At 32.3% G+C, this 14169-nt stretch overlaps 4 protein-coding genes across 7 annotated transcripts; 1 reads left to right on the top strand and 3 right to left on the bottom strand.

Moving 5' to 3' along the window:
- Nucleotides 1–247: 247 nt before the first annotated feature.
- On the top strand, nucleotides 248–2287 carry LOC143184876 (uncharacterized). The gene is made up of 2 exons (XM_076387431.1): nucleotides 248–1703; nucleotides 1776–2287. Exons 1-2 carry the CDS (start codon nucleotides 568–570, stop codon nucleotides 1903–1905), a joined length of 1266 nt encoding a protein of 421 aa, XP_076243546.1. The 5' UTR covers nucleotides 248–567; the 3' UTR covers nucleotides 1906–2287.
- A 136-nt stretch (nucleotides 2288–2423) lies between these two features.
- Nucleotides 2424–4940, bottom strand: Rnft2 (ring finger protein, transmembrane 2). Of its 4 annotated transcripts, none has more exons than XM_076387427.1 (5): nucleotides 4838–4940; nucleotides 4076–4337; nucleotides 3248–3982; nucleotides 2971–3186; nucleotides 2424–2898 (listed from the first exon to the last, which is right to left on the bottom strand). In XM_076387427.1, exons 2-5 carry the CDS (start codon nucleotides 4334–4336, stop codon nucleotides 2665–2667), a joined length of 1446 nt encoding a protein of 481 aa, XP_076243542.1. In that variant the 5' UTR covers nucleotide 4337; nucleotides 4838–4940; the 3' UTR covers nucleotides 2424–2664. The 4 variants fall into 4 exon arrangements, with proteins under 4 accessions (XP_076243542.1, XP_076243540.1, XP_076243541.1 ...); XM_076387425.1 differs by lacking the exon at nucleotides 4838–4940 and adding an exon at nucleotides 4638–4748; XM_076387426.1 differs by lacking the exon at nucleotides 4838–4940 and adding an exon at nucleotides 4590–4718.
- Nucleotides 4941–5338: 398 nt separating this feature from the next.
- Nucleotides 5339–8165, bottom strand: LOC143184877 (putative citrate synthase 2, mitochondrial). The gene is made up of 8 exons (XM_076387432.1): nucleotides 8049–8165; nucleotides 7590–7802; nucleotides 7040–7378; nucleotides 6763–6968; nucleotides 6557–6689; nucleotides 6274–6468; nucleotides 5733–5834; nucleotides 5339–5548 (listed from the first exon to the last, which is right to left on the bottom strand). The coding sequence occupies exons 1-8, from the start codon at nucleotides 8163–8165 to the stop codon at nucleotides 5339–5341; spliced, it is 1515 nt and encodes a 504-aa protein (XP_076243547.1).
- A 1460-nt stretch (nucleotides 8166–9625) lies between these two features.
- Nucleotides 9626–13644, bottom strand: LOC143184878 (ras-like protein family member 10B). Its single transcript, XM_076387433.1, has 5 exons — nucleotides 13575–13644; nucleotides 12172–12332; nucleotides 11477–11713; nucleotides 10590–10793; nucleotides 9626–10434 (listed from the first exon to the last, which is right to left on the bottom strand). The coding sequence occupies exons 1-5, from the start codon at nucleotides 13639–13641 to the stop codon at nucleotides 10309–10311; spliced, it is 795 nt and encodes a 264-aa protein (XP_076243548.1). The 5' UTR covers nucleotides 13642–13644; the 3' UTR covers nucleotides 9626–10308.
- Nucleotides 13645–14169: the final 525 nt, after the last annotated feature.

The following is a 14169-nucleotide window of genomic DNA, read 5'->3' as shown; positions in this document are numbered from 1 at the left end:
AATAATAATGAACAAATTCTTCTTCTAATTAATCGTTTTGTAACGATCAGGCGTGCTAATTTAATATTTTTAGAAAAAAAAAAATATTGGAAGAGAACATGACGATTTCTTGCGTAATTATTATACAGTTTTTATTAATATTTTCAACGCAAAATGTTTGCCAATATTTCAATCAACAGCTGGAAGAATTCTAATGAAAACCTCTGTTTTCTCTTGCGCGACACTTTATCATGGAAAGTTGCCTTAACTTTCAACAAATTTTTGAAATGGAGATCGATGCAGGCACTTGTAATTTGTTACATCGAGGTTAGTTGTATGCCAGCAAGATGTAATGGATTGTTGATAGTGTACAAATAATTGAGAATTTTTTTGCATTACTGCATTGTCGTTAATGCATCCAGTTATACTTGTCTCTTATCTATCGTACCGTATGGAGTTATTTCGTCGTGAAAAACCTTTGGTTATGATACGTAAGGTTAATCATCGATGTAATTAAACGGTGAATGGACGATAAAGACGCAACATTTAAGTCTAGATTTTAAGTAATCTACAAAGTTAGTAATTACGATGAGTACTAGAGAGAAAAGTGATTCGCGATCAGAGCAGTATGCTAAATCGAAAGAAGAGAGGGAAAGGAGACAGTCGGTATCGTCTCAAAGTGATGATTCTGATACTAAGAAAAAAAGACGCAACACGTGTAGTAAAGATAAAAGAAAGAAATCAAAGCACAGAAGTAGCTCCAGCAGTTCAAGTTCTTCCAGTGCCTCCAGTCATGAAGGGAAACATTCAAATGACAAAGACAAACGCAACGACAAGTGGGATAAGAGGCACGAGAATGGAGTTAGATCATACAGAATGAATATGAGAGATATGAGAGGACATTACAAAGGAAGGAGTGGATTCATGGACAATAGGAAGCGTAACTTCAATTACAGACCCTACAAACATTCTACATTTTATGATAGAAATAGAATGCACAATAATTCACAGTATAATAGGTACAATAATGATAGAAGAGGTCATAGATTTTCAAATCATAACAGTCGAAGACCACCTTACGATAGGTCTAGAAGTAGAAGCAATTATGACCATGATCAAAGAAACGTGAAAGACTGTAGTGAGCATTCACGAGAAAGTTCAAAAGAAAGACATTCAAAACATTCTAGCTCTGATAAAATGGTATCAAAGAAAGGGGATACAGAAGATGCTTCTTCAAAGAGCAAAGAGAAAAGGAAGGGAGATGATAGCCAAGAAAAGACTGATTCTACTAGTAAAAAGTCAAAAAGGAAGAGATCTTCATCCTCCTCAAGTTCCTCAAGTGTTAGCAGCACTAGTAGCGAAAGCAGTAGCACTAGTTCAAGTAGTAGCAGTAGTACCAGTAGTTACAGCAGTAGTAGCACAGATACCTCTGAAAATGAAAGAAAACGTAAAAAAGCAAAAAGGAAAGCTAAAAAATTGAAGAAAGCTATGAAGAAGCGTAGAAAAAAGAAACGAATGAAGAAAAAGTTGAAGAAGAAGCTGAAGAAATCATTGTCTAAGAAAAAGTCACGATATACTGAAAAACCCAAAGAAAATAATTCTAAAGATGTATCTCAAGAAGTTTCAGAGAAATCAAAAGCAATGGCACCAATGACAAAAGAGGAATGGGAAAAGAAACAGAGTGTAATACGTAAAGTTTATGATGAAGAAACTGGAAGATACAGGTAGCTTTTATGAGAAACACAGTTAACATAAGTTAATAAATACAATGTATGATTAATTAAACATTTTTATAGGTTGATTAAAGGTGATGGTGAAGTCTTAGAAGAAATAGTAAGCAGAGAACGTCATAGAGAGATTAACAAACAAGCAACTAAAGGAGATGGAGAATATTTCCAAGCACGCTTAAAAGCCAATGTTTTGTGAACTATTTTTCTATGTATACTAAAGTAATATCATTACATAGCAATTATTTTATTGTCAGTGTTAAATTCTGTATGACAATATCTTTTGTAATGTCTTAATCAAAATACTTATGTTGTACATTAATGAAATTCGTTCGTAATGTAATTTTAATCTATCTACATGCACAAGAGTTTCATCTAGAACACCAATGACCAAATTTTTCAATATAATCAACGAAAAGAGTAGAGATTTTAAACCAATTTACACAGTCATGTTTCCTTGTGACAATTGATGTTCATTATTATTTATGAAATAAAAAACTTTTATATACATACAAACATTGAATATAATGTAAAATGTTAAAAGAATTTTCTGAGTTACTTTTCATCTTTCATATGAGCTAGCTATATTATTTTCATAGAAATAAAACCAGGATATTAGTTTCAAAATATAAACTTTACTTCTTTATATAAATTATTCTATTCAGTATATACAAGGTATTTTACAGTTTTATAAAAATTTATCATTTCCTTCTTTCTTCTTAAATTAGTACATATAAAATACATTCTTAGTTTTATTCAATTATGTTGAAAGTTTTACGATCATTCAATTTATTTCATAGTAAATATTTATGTACCAAAAGATAGTTAAGTAAACTATGTATATAAGGAATTGTATAAGAAACTTAAAAACTTTTGCAGTTATCCAATGCAAATTAAATGCTTAATGCTACATTTTACAAATACAAAATGGAGAAGCTGCACATACTACATTTGACAGTCAATATAATTGTATAAAATGTGTTGTATGACCATCTCGATAGATTGGATCGTCTGTGATTGCTGCACGACATAAGGGACACGAACGTTCTCTGTCTAGCCATGTTAAAACACATGTTTCACAAAAAATATGTTTACAATGTAGTCTGACTGGCATTGAATATTCTTCGTGACAAATTGCGCAAATGCCACCAGAGGCTGCTAACTGTTCTTTTGATGGTGCTATACCCAAGTTCTACAAAATTATCTATTAAGTACATAAATATACATATTTTGTATAATTTATTTTACAAAAGAAAAAACATACCACATTTTGGAGTAATTTATAAATGGCAGTATGAAATAACTTCACATGTGATAACAAGTCCTTTCCTTTGCTTACTGTGTATAATACAGAGAAACATACTCCCAAGATCTTCTCAGGACCTTGATATGCCTCAAAAAAATAATATAACCATGGCTGAACAGGTGCGACACACCGATAAAGTTGAGATGTTGCTTCTACCATAAGATAATACTTTCCCTGAAACATAACTGGTGTAAAATCTACTTTGTTAAACAAATAATATTTATTTAAAACTTACCCTTTTTCGAATTGCCAAAATTTTTGAAGGTAAACATGTTAAGAACACTTTACAAACTATAGTGATCAATTTCAGAATGAAATCTGTTATCAGAACTGACCATAGTAACTCCCAAATTGTGAGGGGTTGGGTGTACAGAGAAAATACATGTGTATCATATTCAAAATTAATAAAAGCTATACAAGCAATGATGTAGCATACAATAACAAAAAGAGACATCCAACTTTTATTATGTTGTTTTGCAATTTCACGTTTCACAACATTATTAGCATGATTAAATGTGACAAGTAATACTATAAAGTTCAATATACCAGTTCTATGATCATAAATACCCTTAGCTAGAAGTATAATAACAAAAGGGATGTAGTTTTGAAATACTTTAAGCAATGCAAGAGTCTCTTGACTAATTTGTATTGCTTCTGTAGAGTTCTCCTCCGTATTGCTATTATTATTATTGCTGTCATTGTCATTACTATTATTGTTGTTGTGATTAATAACATTCTGATTTTCATTTGCAATATCATGTGTACCTTCACGAATATAATTTAAAAAATTATCTGTTGTAGTTGCTTGATCATAATGATTGTCATGACTTAACATGTTATGTAAATTTGCATTATTTGTTGGTTGATCTTCAACATTGATTACAAAAGTATCAGATGATGAAGTTGCTGTATTTAATGGATTTTGAATTCTTTGAATGTTCAATAAGGAACTTAATGAAATTCCAGATTGCTATAAATAACAATAATAAGGTATTAATTACTATTAGAGTTATCTGTAGATTAATTCTATAATTAAGTGAACATATGTTATACTTGAACTTACAATACGTGCATCTGCTATAAGAGGTCTGACCTGATCTATAGTAGAAGATATATTATTTGTAAACAGTCTAGAATGGCCCATAGCTCTTGAGCTCAAATTAAAACCTCTTATATTCATAGATGGTGCAGACTGAGTTGGAGTTGATGAATGTGTCATTAACAAACCAGTTAATTGTCTAATTTCATTTGTATTTGATATGTGACGCATTGTGGAATTAGGAGACATATCAATGATTTCTTCCACTTGTGCAGAATCTGCCATTCTGTATTCATAATTTCGATAATTCTTTAAATTTATGTAAAATATTTATTTGCAAAACACAAACAAGAATATTTGTTACTAAAGCATTTAAAGAATATTATAACTTTAACAAATATGAGATACAGTTACTGTAATGGGTATCAATTAAAAGTAACATTTGTTATTCTATTTATTAATGGAAATACGAAAGTTATGGTTGTCAATATGGACAATTTAAAAAAGGGTTAACATACGATCAAGATTTTTTCCTTACATTTTCTTCGAGAAGTATAAATCAACACTAAGAAAAATTATCACATACCCTCATGTATATGTTTATACAACTTTGATATTAATAAAGTACATTGTAATACAAAGGAAATTCACATAATTGTTATTGAGAAGAAAACGTTACAGTACATAACCATAGAAAGAAATCGACATACTGGTCTTTTATAATAAAGTCATTTTACATATCGATATACAATACAAAGCAACAAAGATATTATACAAAGCACTAACTTTTGTACTTTTACAAAAGCAACTTCTCATTACGGCTTTTTTGAAAGTTAAGTCATAATTTTTTTATCTGTGTTTGTGCTCACACACGCCATTTTCTTCGAAATTGCTCTCCCATATTTATAGCACAATTGAATATCAACTAAGTAAATACCTAAATTAAGCGGTAGTTTCAAAATTACATTTTACATTATTTCCCTTTGTATTTTATCCATGATTGACAAAATATCTAATGCACTTAATTTACTATTTCCATAACTAAAATTTCGATATGTTAGTACTTTGTTGTCAATCTAAGTAATACAAATAACAAATTACGGTAGTTTATTCTGTCCATCAAACATTGAATCCATGGCCATCTTGTAGCAAATATTTTATTTCTATCTTTTTACATGTAAGAAAAATATTGCAATAACAAGGTAGGAACCTCCCAAGTTAGTAAGTTTGTACAATAATACAAGAGAACAAGATTAGAAGTACGATACTTGAACAAATCAGTGATATTTATTTTTGAAAGTGTCTCATGTGTTTCCCATGTTTATGTTTCCTCCGTATTCCTCGAAAAGAATCCAAATAAGTGTAGGTGCATTTTGATCTTGGACGCTCAGCCGGTATATTAACGGCTCTTGTCCAAATGATCGACGCGACTGCTCCGAGTGTTCGTGACATGCATAATAATACTTGATTGAATCTCATATCTTTCAACCCGAAGGACTTAAATAAATAGGAAAATATATTATAAAATGTGAATATTTCATTGTAATAGTTTAACATGTATCTTGCAAATTGTAATTCATTACCAATCTGACCAATTGTGTGAAACCAGAAGTTTCCAGAATTGGTCAGACTGGGACTTCAACATCAATACTGTTTTGCAACAATTAAATTGTTATATCACCTGAAAAACTGGGGCTGCAATTGTATTTTGCTCGGGATAGATGCTCCTTCCTTTTACCGTTTTCATCATTGTAGTTAACATTCGTGTAATAGTTTGGGATAGCTAGAACATGAAGCAAAAGGGAAAACGATAAGAATTTATCCTTATCATTGAAACTGGTGTCGCTGTTTGGTCAGATGGCGCGAAGTTTAAAATTCTTACTTTCTTCGCGCTCGATCAGAGTTCAAATCATTGCGTATGCTGCCTTGTTTTCGAGTTATTAATTATTGAAGAAATGTCAACATCCGTGTTAAATGTATCTGACTTATTCTACTGATGACCAGACGTAGCAATGTCAGTAGAATAAGTACTCAGACTAGTAGGATATGTATTAAGTACTAAATACTTCAGGAAATGGTCCCTGGACATAGTGGAATCTGATTGGTTTCAGGGACCATGTCCTGAGCTTCGACAATAGATTGTTCCATAAGTCCTTTTAGTTTTCCTGCTAAGGTGATCAAATTACGAAAAGAATTTATGGGACAATCTTATATTTATGCACCTTCACTTCTGAGTCGTCTGGTACGTGTTCTTTCACATAATTTAGTAATGCACTGTATCTTGGATCACAGAACTCTACTTTCTTGTAACCAATCAACTGTTCTCTTTTCATTAGTGTGGTCACATAATTCTTTAATTTTTCTTCTTTTGGTTGGTGACCTAGATCACTTTGTACCTTCTTTTGGAACGCCATATACTTTTGAAGAAAAATAAAATAATAGGCATTCATAAGTAGCTATGCATATACGTAAACTCTATTACAAATTATTTAATATTAATTTTACTTCAGACATTGTACCACTACCAGGTTCATTAGCATACGCCAAAACTCCTGCTGCTAACGCTTTATTAACATCCAAACCAGATGCTCCAAGTATTTCTGTGACATGAACAGCAGGTACACCTCCATCCTCGTCTCTTTGGAAAAGAAAATTTTGTACTCTGTGTTTTATATTCATAATTAAATAACTGTATGTTTAGTTTTACTTACGCATTCAAAGTAACATACAATCGCAGGAAGTCCACCATAGATTTTTTATGATTTTCCGAAATTTTCGATGCGTTGTTTAAACATTCGGATAAAAACTGCACCCAATCTCCTTCTTCTTTTACATCTTTCAATTCTTCACCTTTGGCAATGAGACCAACTATCGCCGGTAGAGTGGCGAGCAACTCCATACTATCTTCATACATATACTAAAAACGAAAATAATTTATTTTAGTTGGAGGTTGCAACAAATATCATTGCTCATTCCTCTCGAACTTACTTCCCAATGAGTATGACTCAAAGCTCCATTCTTCAAAGCTTGCGTTAAATGTTTGCTCGAATCAAAAACGGTAAGGGCTACCGATAATTTTCCTAGAGGTGTCGTCGTTTTTGGCAGAGTTTGGAGAACGGAACCAACGATTCCTCCACCTGGTCCTGACCACCAAAGTTTCGTTTTTTGACGCCGAATTGTCCAATCAGCAATTAAGGAAGCTGTTTGTTCATGAGTCGGGATATCGCCAGTTAAGAGTAACCAAAATACAGCTTCTGCACTTGGTGACCTTCCCTCGCGAGGTAAAAGAGTGACAACTTCTGGTATTGTTAACCCCCGGTACTTTATCTTAGCGAAAGTAATGACAAAAATCATATTCTCACACTTACACACTATAATGGGTTTATTAATATGGAAAAATGTAGGAATTATAGATGAATAAATACACTTTATAATCTTTGCAGGGCGGAACAGGTTCTTAATTATGTTCCATTTCTCTAATTTCGTGTATGAAAATAGACATAAACATCCGCGGTCTATTTATGATAGTTGAACCTACCCCATGTTTTGGGTCAATTTCGGATGTTTCTCTAACCATAGTATTCACTCCATTGAGACCTTGGTACATATTTTCTACGGTGACATGACTAATTACAGAGGTACCATGTTGCTGACGAAACTTCCTTAATAGATCATAATGTATTGGAATTTTTTCGCAAAGGGCTTCTTTCAAATTTGTACTAGTGCTGGGGACGCCTCTAGTTGTGCTCACCTTAAAATTTAATCAATTGTTTCATATTTTTCTAGAAAATAGCTACCTTCAAAATATTCCCTGTAGTTTTTAAAAAATACGAAGATATCGGATGTAAGGAGTATTTAAAAAAATGTTTAGAAAAATATCATTGCTTTTAAATTTCTACTTTTTGCAATTTTACAATTGCACACTGGTTAGAATTACAATAATTTTGGAAAACGAATTGGTTGCGAATAACCTCGTTCACCGTAAATGAATTCCAACCGTCAATACGTTTCGCTGTCCTCCAACATCCTTATTGCTAAAAATGTTCTTTCTGACATTCTTTGTAATTACTGCCAGCACATTTCTATATTGAAGTCTTTTGTAAATTTGGTGCATTTTTCCTGGGTTCTTTTCCTGAGAATAATTTTCGAATACAGCTTGCCAGAATTTACGAATAGAAGAGAGATCATTACACTTTTCAATCAATTTTACTTATTACAATTTTAGTTATATTCTTGGTTTCACTTGTATTACGGTGTAAAATGGAACAGAAAATTTAAATATTTCATGGTATGGAAGTGACAAGGTGGAAAAATCAAATAACGTGTTATTTTGTTACATCCACAAAAGGTGTATTCTTTTGTTTGGTTTAATTTTCTGTTTGTTTTGATCTCCTAATTGGAAGTGAAAGAATTATATAAAAGTAAGGGATTTTTCAGGATTTTTTATTGCGTCACGAATAACATTTCGTATGTAAAACGACGCTTTCATGACATCAAACATTAGCTGTACAAACTGCGCCGATTCTATTTTAGTACAAAGATTTCCAACGAACACATGTTTGTATATTATGCAATACACAATTGCTTTCTATCACGATTACAATATATGTAATACTTCACATTTACGTGCTTACATTATACAGTACATATATGTATATATATAATATTGCTTTATCTACTCGTACAACGAATAACAAGTTAATACAAAAAATTAACAATTAATTGTTGCGTTGAACGGCTGAATATAAAAGTTTCCCAATAATCTTTTAACCATTTAAGTGCTGATCGATAATCAAATGTAAATATGCGCGTTCAGCACTCAAAGGGTTGATTAATCATTCAGTCCCTTTTGCATTATAGTCAGAATAAAAATAATTGACCATTCAAGTATACTTTCCTTATTTCAATAATACTTTTCTTTTTTTTTCTTTTAATAAGAAAGAAAACAAACAAAGTGACGGACAATTAAATAATTATAGGGATAGAATGCGTCATGGATCTTGAATGATCAGTCGATGTTGTTCCAACTATAATTGCTGAACCATTGAGCCACTATTATTGCGTTCTGCTTAAAAGATGTACAAATGATAACAATAATAAACAATTTCCATGTATAATATTACGTATCATCAACAACTACACTTATGGGCTAATGATTAACTTCTTACAAGTATAATTATATTATATTACATGCTATTGCTTGATTCGAGGTAACTCTCAATAACACGCTATTGTTACATTTATTTGTTTATTGTTATAGTTGATGTTGTTGTTATTAGGCCGAATGCATTGCTGAAAGATGAATTGTAAAATCATAATTGTTTTGTATACCTTAGGTATAATTAAGATCTAAGAAAGATTAATTGAACAAAATGTACCAAAGATAGAACAATACGTAAAAACTAAGATTTTGTAACACGTATACAGGTTCTTGGTTTTATTTTAGTATATATATATGCTTTGAACTATATACAGTAATAGAAATCAAAGTAGAAAAATTTAATAGCTCAGTTCCCTTTTCATATTTTTTTATATACTTTTGTTTTACCGATCTTTATTTGCTGTAATTTCTAAATGAATTTATTTGGAAAGGTTAAATTAGAGAAACCAGAATACATTGTAGACTGGTGAGCTTAACTATATATGAATATAAAGAAATTTGGCAGTCAATTTTATAAAGACATATTTATAAATATTTTGTTACATGATTGCATTACTTTTTTCACAGTAAAATTACATACTGAGCAGTTTTAGATTCATAAAGTCATAAAATATATTCAAGATTCCCTTTATAATACTGTCACAATATGAGCTTTCATGATTCTTCATGAAAAAATAAGTCGAAAATAAAGAAGTTTCTTGATATCGCGTTTCGTTCTCGAGAAAATTGGCGATGAATTTTGACCGACTGTTCCAAAATATTTCTTCTTCTTCGGAATTAACTTCAGAAGCTAATTTCTTATGCTCTATAAGCTCATTATTGGTAACAAGTCGTGAAACTAGAGGAACCGAAGGTTCAAAATTAATTTTCTCAATAACGAAACGTGGCATCGAAAAATTTTACTTCACGGGACCCTTAGTATATTAATATTCAACTTCAAATTAGTTCAACCTGGAATATTCGATTAAAAAGTTTTTCAATAACGTATCATACGGTTTTAAGTAACACTTGCTGTAAAAAAATGATGGTCTCCATGATAAGGGAAGAGACAGTTTCTTCTAATAGTATGATTTCAAAATATTCTTTGGTTTCAATGTCAGAGAAGAATGCACTTGTCGTTAGCATCATGAGGATGCGATCGTAAGGGTTGCGAGGGTGCAGAGGTGGGGGAGGGTGGTCTTCCTTCGACTGCTTGGATGCTTTTCATTAATTCTCGAAAAACCTATTACAACGTTATTTTAGCGGTTTATAAATTTTTAAGGTCGATAACTAGCTTGCTGTTTACGCTAACACGAAATTCTACTATGTAGGACTTATGTATACATATCGTACAGAGTTAAAAATATTATCGATGAAAAATATTATTATCGAACATACCTGTACAACACGGCAGTTAAATTTAGCGCTACACTCGACGTAGCCACATCGCCAGTGCTTCCGTACAAGATTGACGATGTCCCTGTATCTGGTTCCGGAAGTGGCCGCAGGCGCTAATTCATCTTGTTTGTTTCCGACTACTAATAAGGGCACACTCTTCATGTCTCGGGCTTCGTAAATCTGTTCCCGTAACGTTCTAATATACTACAAAATTCAAAATTGCATTACTTAAATAACTACAGAGAATTAGCGTTGTAGTAGGTACGTGTTCCTAGTTATTTCAATCATTTCTGAAAATAATTGTGAAATCGCACATGTATTTCATGTATTTCAAGTGACACAATTCAAACAAATATGTCTTTTAAGGAAAGCAGAAAATCATTTATGGGCTTAGATAAAAATTACTTACTAAATAAATAACATTGATATAAACAGTAGTTTTAGCTAATAAGTTTCTTATCATTATTTAAATAATAACATATGATAATGCAATTTATATTTGAAGTGTTGTTTAAATAAACTCTACAATTTCGATATTTAATTAATCCTCGAAAGGCTGACTCTAGGTCAGATTTAATCTGAGTGTTTAGTGTATACACTATGCAAATGATAAATAAAGAATAATGTTTTCTATATTTTGCATTCGTGTTACTATCTAACCATCCTTTAGATGTTCAGTAATACATAATTTTGACAGAGAAAGCGTTTTTAAAGTATATATTAGAATAGGTCAAAAAAGACTCAGGGTCGATCTTAACAAAATTTTTATAACGAATAGAGGTGTAGAATGTAGATACTTATTTATTAAAATGATTCATAGTTGTATTCCGAAAATTGCATTTTTGGAGTTGTGCAACTTTCGAAATACATGTGCGAAATGTAGGTACCTGAAACGTGTCTTGATTGCTCAAGTCGAATACGAGCACGTATGCATTTGCGCTTCTGAGACCATAGTACCGGAAGTCCGTCCATTCGAGGTGTGTGCTGATCGGGAAATAGGGAATCGTTGGTAGATCTGTGATTTTCAGTTCGTATAATCGATCAGAGAGTACCACGCTGGGATAGAAAGTCTCCCTGCGTTCGGTTGGTCTGTATTCCTCGGAGAATTCGCTCCACACAAATTGCTGTAACATGGAAATAATCCTATAGCACTTCGAAAATAAGAAAATTTAGGGAACTTTTTTGTTGGTTTCGAAAATGAAAAAGACTCGTCTATCTCTTTTTTCCATGGAGAAATAGCATATTGAATAACCTTCTTTTGGAATCTTACATTTCCTTTCAGTGGCTTTCAATCTCTTCGAGAGACGACAGTGCCAAGGGGCGAGAACGGGAAGCTATTTCCGGAAATTAACGGAAGTCATTCGCATCTCGCAAAAGGATATTCATCCCGACCAGATAGAAATCCTGTATTTTTTTCTTTTTCCATTCTTTTGATCACGACACAAGGGATTTTAAAATTTGTTCTCAGTGCAATCAAATTTCTTTTTTCAACACAAATGCTTGAGAGTGTAGAAACTGTTTGAAATTTGTTTTGTCAAGTAATTAATTAATATGGATTTTATTCAGTGAAAACAGCCCTTACCCTAATTATGCTGGACTTTCCTACCCCAGGTGCACCAAGGAAAACAACTTTGACACGATCCAGAGTGTCTGCGGGGCTTTCCTCTTCTTTCGACCCGCTGTTGGCGTTTTCGCAAGTTATGGTCTCTCCTCCTCTTCTTTCCAAATAATCCAGATCGAGTTCTATGAAGGATTTATAGAATTTACTAGTTATATAAGGGGGAATAATAAGTTCGTTATTTTAATGTTATTGGCGACTTTGGCGAATATTAAGAATTGTGTCCTTCTTCGGTTTTTATCCTGTACTTTAAAGTAACTTTGAAGTTATTTTTTATCAGTCTGGGAACTTTAGCGAATTTTAAGAATTGCGTCAATCTTCACTTTTTTCTCTATACTCTTTAAGATATTCATGATCAGTTCGACATTGTCTTAGTAATGCCCTTGTAGCTCAAAATATTTTCCATTTACCTTGGAACTTTGCTCGCAACGTTTCTTATTCATGAACGAAATGGGTATTTTTGCACATGACCTGTAACACATGTTCTGTGCTGTTCAAAATCAGTTATCTTTAACGTCCATAAAAATATTACGTTCGCAGACTTTTACATCTGCTGAAACCTGTTCCACTTTGACCAAAGCTGTGTGACGTATTTCTTGCGAATCTAAGCACAAAAGGGTCCGATATAATAGTCGTTCTCCGAGGAGGTAGCGTTTGAGCGATAACGAGCAGTTTTCGAATTGATTCATACAATTCCTTTGATCAGTATGTATGTACTTTTAATGAGAAATGTAAAAACAGAAAAGGGTTTAAATTTTCCGATAAAATGTAAAATTGAGTTCCTAATGAATTTACATGAAGAGAAAGATTAAAGGATACACAAAGTAATTTATGAATTTGTAAATCTTCACCTTCTGTTTCTCTATTCTTCTCCCTTCTACAATCTATACCATAACATTGTTTTACTATAATTGTAATATTCAACGTATATTTTTGACTGAATTAAGAAAATTCTCGGAACTAAACTACATTTAGGGATTAAATTTTTGGGGATAAATATTTAAGCTATCATTATACTACTTTTATATCGCTTTTATGCTTCTCTTTTCCTTTTATATCCCATTACCACACGCCATAAAGAAGATGTTGGAAAAGGTGTATCAAAGTTAAACAAATTTATATATCTTAGAGAAGTCTATGTACAGAAATATTTTATTAAAAAATGCAGAGTTTCTCATGGTATTTCATTTAACTTGAACAGTTCAAGTGTCTTTAAAATGTTGTAACAACATTAACACTATTTAACGTCTTCATTATACAATTATTGTTAGTGTATTTACAATATTTTAGAATTACAAAAATACAGATTGAAAACGCGAAAACCGATTGAAAGAAATCATTTTACTGATGCTTCGAAATTCGTTTACCCAGCAGTTGTTTGTTCTCGAGTAACATCGGCCTCGGGATCTCGTTCTCTTTCTTCGAACGATCCATCGATGTGAATCCACTGTATCCTCACAATTCGAAGATGCACGCGGTATATCGTATCTGCGAGAAATAGATGTCCTTGCAACCTGCGCGGTCGAAGCTCGCAAACCGACTGACTCTACTGCTCCAGAGCTGGTAACCCCGAGAAGTAAACGAAACTGACTGACGCCCTCAAGAGCCTGTGACCCTTCAATCCACCTGACTCCTATTTAAATTTGCTACCGATTTCCTCATTGTTTATGCATTAGCTTGGATAGAACTTCAGCACTAGTTTTTCTCGTAATAAACTCATCTCTACTTCTACCATCCTTGCTTTTCTTCGTACAAGGATTCTTATGATCTTTCAGTCTTTTTATATCTAATTAGGTAAAAATGCAATGAGAAGTGATATTATTGGACTGTTTCAAATCTTCTTTATTAGGACCGTTTATTTAGCTGCAATTCTTCGTTTTCAGTTTGGGAGATGGTAACTAACCCATTCGTTTCATTTGACAAGTTGAGCTCGTCGCACCGTTATGAACTCAAATAACGATT

This window comes from Calliopsis andreniformis, chromosome 10 (assembly GCF_051401765.1).
Source record: "Calliopsis andreniformis isolate RMS-2024a chromosome 10, iyCalAndr_principal, whole genome shotgun sequence".
NCBI lineage: Eukaryota > Metazoa > Arthropoda > Insecta > Hymenoptera > Andrenidae > Calliopsis > Calliopsis andreniformis.
This window is presented reverse-complemented; position numbering and strand designations above follow the sequence as displayed.

Coding starts and splice junctions, on each gene's coding strand:
- LOC143184876 (XM_076387431.1), top strand. CDS start 568: ATGAGTACTAGAGAGAAAAGTGATTCGCGATCAGAGCAGTATGCTAAA. Junction 1,704..1,775: donor GAAGAAACTGGAAGATACAG/GTAGCTTTTATG, acceptor ACATTTTTATAG/GTTGATTAAAGGTGATGGTG.
- Rnft2 (XM_076387427.1), bottom strand. CDS start 4,336: ATGGCAGATTCTGCACAAGTGGAAGAAATCATTGATATGTCTCCTAAT. Junction 3,983..4,075: donor TTATAGCAGATGCACGTATT/GTAAGTTCAAGT, acceptor TGTTATTTATAG/CAATCTGGAATTTCATTAAG. Junction 3,187..3,247: donor TTTTGGCAATTCGAAAAAGG/GTAAGTTTTAAA, acceptor GTTATGTTTCAG/GGAAAGTATTATCTTATGGT.
- LOC143184877 (XM_076387432.1), bottom strand. CDS start 8,165: ATGCACCAAATTTACAAAAGACTTCAATATAGAAATGTGCTGGCAGTA. Junction 7,803..8,048: donor GACAGCGAAACGTATTGACG/GTTGGAATTCAT, acceptor TTAAATTTTAAG/GTGAGCACAACTAGAGGCGT. Junction 6,690..6,762: donor TTGTATGTTACTTTGAATGC/GTAAGTAAAACT, acceptor TCTTTTCCAAAG/AGACGAGGATGGAGGTGTAC.
- LOC143184878 (XM_076387433.1), bottom strand. CDS start 13,641: ATGGATCGTTCGAAGAAAGAGAACGAGATCCCGAGGCCGATGTTACTC. Junction 12,333..13,574: donor CGAGAACAAACAACTGCTGG/GTAAACGAATTT, acceptor AATCCTTCATAG/AACTCGATCTGGATTATTTG. Junction 10,435..10,589: donor TTAACTGCCGTGTTGTACAG/GTATGTTCGATA, acceptor ACGTTGTAATAG/GTTTTTCGAGAATTAATGAA.